The 4,268-nt window shown below is 37.7% G+C and overlaps 1 protein-coding gene across 1 annotated transcript; it reads right to left on the bottom strand.

Moving 5' to 3' along the window:
* Positions 1-1,261: 1,261 nt before the first annotated feature.
* Positions 1,262-2,191, bottom strand: LOC311170015 (olfactory receptor 5H2-like; the record flags this gene model as incomplete). Its single annotated transcript, XM_084232330.1, has 1 exon — positions 1,262-2,191. One exon carries the CDS (start codon positions 2,189-2,191, stop codon positions 1,262-1,264), a length of 930 nt encoding a protein of 309 aa, XP_084088456.1.
* Positions 2,192-4,268: the final 2,077 nt, after the last annotated feature.

Below are 4,268 nucleotides of genomic sequence, written 5' to 3'. Positions count from 1 at the left end.
GGGAGGTGACTCATATGGTCACCATATATTCTGCATAGGAGACCTCTCCTGATTTGCCCACTGCTCCCCTCAGCAGTGTTTTTCAGACGATCTGCCTGTTGTGTTCTCCAATGTCTCTGGGCAATCCTCTCACCCCCCAAAAACTCTGGCCTGTGCCCCAGTTCTTGTATGTATAAATAAATAAATCTTTAAAAAAAAGGACACTTATTATATTTCAATAATATGGAATGTGAGGAAAACTACCCAGCAATGAGTTTTAAGCACAAAGCAATCAAATTCTTGCACATTTTAATGCCTTTCCAGACAGCCCCTGAACAGCATGCCTGCATACCCTCTTAATATTATTGGAAGTTTGGTAAGAGGCATCTAAAGCCCCTCAAGGTCAATACACATTCCAGTAACCTTTACATACCAAAGTTTTCTATCTACTAGATCTTTGTTTTCATTCTGAAGATTGAGACCATTTCCTTCCTAATCTGCCTCATCTCTCTCCTCTAAGCCATCCTCATTTAATCCTTCAATGCAATCACTTAGGTTTCTGACTTAGTAAGATGACCCCAGAACATAATACACAAAGATAGAAATTTCATGAGAAGATAACAAAGAAATTGAGGCTCCTCCCTATATCCTGCTATTCATGGATGTAGTCTGAGGAGGGGTGTATCTTTAGTTTGGCCCTGCCTTCACTCTCTTAAAATTTTCTTCATCATGTCACTGTTTTGTTTTATTTCTCAGAGACACAAGTTTTGTTTTCACCGCAGAGGTAAAATTCACCAAGTCTCCATAAAATGGAATTAAAGACATTTTGATGCTAGCAGTATTCCTGAAATTTGGCCTGAATTACTCAAGCACAAATGGTCCAACACTGTGCATTTCAATATGATACGAGTCTCCAGGCTGCTCACTTATATTGCCAATGTTCATATTCAGGTGCATCACAGAGTCACAGCCTATTTTAGCAATTAATTAATGTATTTATAAAGTCACTTTGAAGAACACTACAAGCATGTAAAATGTTCCATTTGTTTCTTCCTTTAGTTAATTTAGAATGTTATGAGCACTTGATTAAAATTACTTGTATGTTTTTGAATAACCTAACAAACTGTAAGGAGTTCATTACATATTCACACATTAAGTCAATAAAGTAATAGGAAAATTATTATAGCAATAAGGTTTGAACTCTAATCAGCACATAACAAACAACACCTAATATGCACAATTTTGTGACTGCTTTCCTGGAGAACAGCTATTAGTATGAGTTCTAAACATTTCTCTTTATCAATTTTGTCAGTGAATCTATGACTTTCTTATTTCTCAGGCTGTAGATAATTGGATTTAAGAAAGGAATTATGACAATGTAAAATAGTGAGTCTTTCATATCTTGATCTTCTGACTGTGCAGATCTAGGGCGCACATACATGAAGAGAAGAGGGCCATAGTATAAAGACACGGATAAAAGGTGGGCTCCGCAGGTAGAGAATGCCTTCTTTATACCCTCTAGAGACTTCCTTTTTAAGATTGTAAAGAGAACCAGTGTATAAGAGATAAGAACAGTTGTAATAGTGACTACCTGAACTAACCCAGAGAAAATATAAACTATTAGAATATTAATGGAAGGGTCAGTACAGGAAATCTTAAACAAAGGTTTAATATCACAGAAAATGTGATGTAATATGTTGTCATTGCAGAAGGTTAATCTGAATATGAAACCTGTATGAATCATGGAATGAATGATGCCACATACAAATGAGGAGACTATTAGCTGGGTGCATAATCTGTTGGTCATCATCACTGGGTAACGTAAAGGGTTGCATATGGCTACATAGCGATCAAATGCCATAGCTGCCAAGAGAAAACATTCTGTGGAAACCCCAATAGCAAAAAAAAAAAATTGCATCACGCATTCCGAAAGATTCATTACATTTCTCCTGGCAAAGAATTTGACCAACATGTTGGGTGTCACTGAGGAGGATATTAAAGCATCCACAGAGGCTAGGCTTCCAAGGAACAAGTACATGGGGATGTGAAGTTGAGAGTCATTCCAGATGAGAGAAATAAGACCAAGGTTCCCCACCATGGTAAAGAGGTATATCACCAAGAACACCAGGAACAAGGGGATTCCCCACTCCTGTTGATATGTAAGTCCTGTGAGAACAAACTCTGTCACCAAGGATGCATTTTCCTTTTCCATGTCTCATTGGATGTTCCCTGAAATGAAATGCAATAAATATCAAAAGGCATTCATAGTGGATTTGTAAATTATAAATTGGCAGAGGCAATCAATTTAAAATAAATTATATTCCTATCAGAATGCCCTTTCAGTTTCAAATAATATTACTACATAGGAGGTAGCTACTTTGGGGATTTCAAGCAATTAATATAAGTACAATATGTTCAGCTCAAAAATATACAGGAACTAATATGTTATAAAAAGGAACTACTGGACCATGCTCAAAAATTGGGAGGGATGTGAGAATTTTAGGGAAATTTTGAGAGCAAAATATGGAATCTGAGGTAATTGAATAAACTTTCAAAATCTGGATGATAAGAAAATTGAATGTCATGTGAAGTATATTGAACTTCTTTTTTCAGGTAGGACTCATACACTGAAATACTGCAGAGCAATTTTTTTATTTTATTTTTATTTTATTTTTTTAAGATTTATTTGTTTATGCAAGAAGTGTGGTACAGGCCAGAGGTGGGGGAGAGTGAGAGAATTCATCAGAGACAGATCAGGGAGTGGAGCAGGCAGACTTTAAACACTGCTGAAGGGTGCAGCAGGTGAGACAGGAGAGTGTGTCTCCCAGGCCACTGGGAATTGAACCCAGCTGCAGAGGTGCGGACATCTTCAGAGCTCTGTGCTCTACCGGCTGCAAGCCAGGAGGCCCAATACAGTGTATTTTTCAGGTTAATGTTTGAGGTTAATAGTTAATTTTTTAGGTTAATGTTAGTAAATATAGACATCATGTATAGGAAGCTACAGTCAAAGCACTGTTCAGGACAATGTAATTGGTGTGTAGTGGTTTTCAAAGCAACCTACATATCATCGTCTTGTTTTGTGTAGTACCATTGTAAAGTTTTTTTTTTTGTTTTTTTTTTTTTTTAAAGATTTATTTATTTATTTATTTATGCAAGCACTGGGTACAGTCAGAAGGGCGGGAAGGTGAGAGAATGAGCCAGAGCCAGAGCCAGAGCGGGGAACAGAACAGACAAACTGATGAAATACACTGCTGAGGGGACAGCGGACTTGGCAGGAGAGGTCTGTGCACCATGTGGGACACTGGCTGGCAGCCCGTGATGGAACGTGTGCAGAGACTGCAGGCAGATTTGCAACCTAGCGCTCAACTGCTGCACCACCAGGGGAGGCCCCATTTTGAAGTTTTAATGTAGAAATTTACTCAGTTTGTCAGAAGGATATAAGAATCAACATTTAAAAACCAATACCCTCCACATTATTAAAAATGTGAAGTGCTCCAACACTAATGATAAAGGACCCATCACTAAATTCTACAAAGAGCTGATGAGATTCAACAAAAATAAAGAAAATAATGCAGTCAAAAAATGGGCAGAAGAACTAAAAAGAAACTTCCACAAAGAGGAAATGCAAATGGCCAACAGACATATGAAAAAATGTTCAACATCACTTGAAATCGGGGAAATGCAAATCAAAACTACCATGAGATACCATCTTACACCAGTGAGAATGGCACATATTAAAAAAACTAGCAACAACATATGTTGGTGAGGTTGTGGAGAAAAAGGAACTCTTCTGCACCTTTGGTGGGAGTGCAAACTGGTCCAACCACTATGGAGAGCTGTGTGGAGATTTCATGACCTACTAAAGCTAGAGCTTCCATATGATCCAGCAATTCCACTCCAAGCTATTTACTCAAATGACACAGAAACTTTAGTTCTAAAGGGCACCTGCATCCCTTTGTTTATAGCAGCACTATTTACAAAAGCTAAGCTATGGAAACAACCCAAATGCCCAAAAATAGATGACTGGATCAAGAAGATGTGGTACATATACACAATGGAATATTACTCAGCAATTAAAAAAAGATAAACTCATGCCTTTTGCAGCAACATGGATGGAGCTGGAAGGGATCATGCTCAGCGAAATAAGTCAGAAATAAAAAGAAAAATACCAGATGGCCTCACTCATAGCAGGAATTTAGAACACCTAAATAGGGGACCAGGAAAAAGACCAATTGATACAAAGTAAAAATCAAAATCAACAAGCAACTATAAACCAGAGACACACTATG

The sequence above is a fragment of the Talpa europaea genome (genome assembly GCF_964194135.1).
Source record: "Talpa europaea genome assembly, chromosome: 4".
Lineage (NCBI taxonomy): Eukaryota > Metazoa > Chordata > Mammalia > Eulipotyphla > Talpidae > Talpa > Talpa europaea.
Note: the sequence above shows the minus strand (reverse complement) of the source record. Positions and strands in the feature narration are given on the sequence as shown.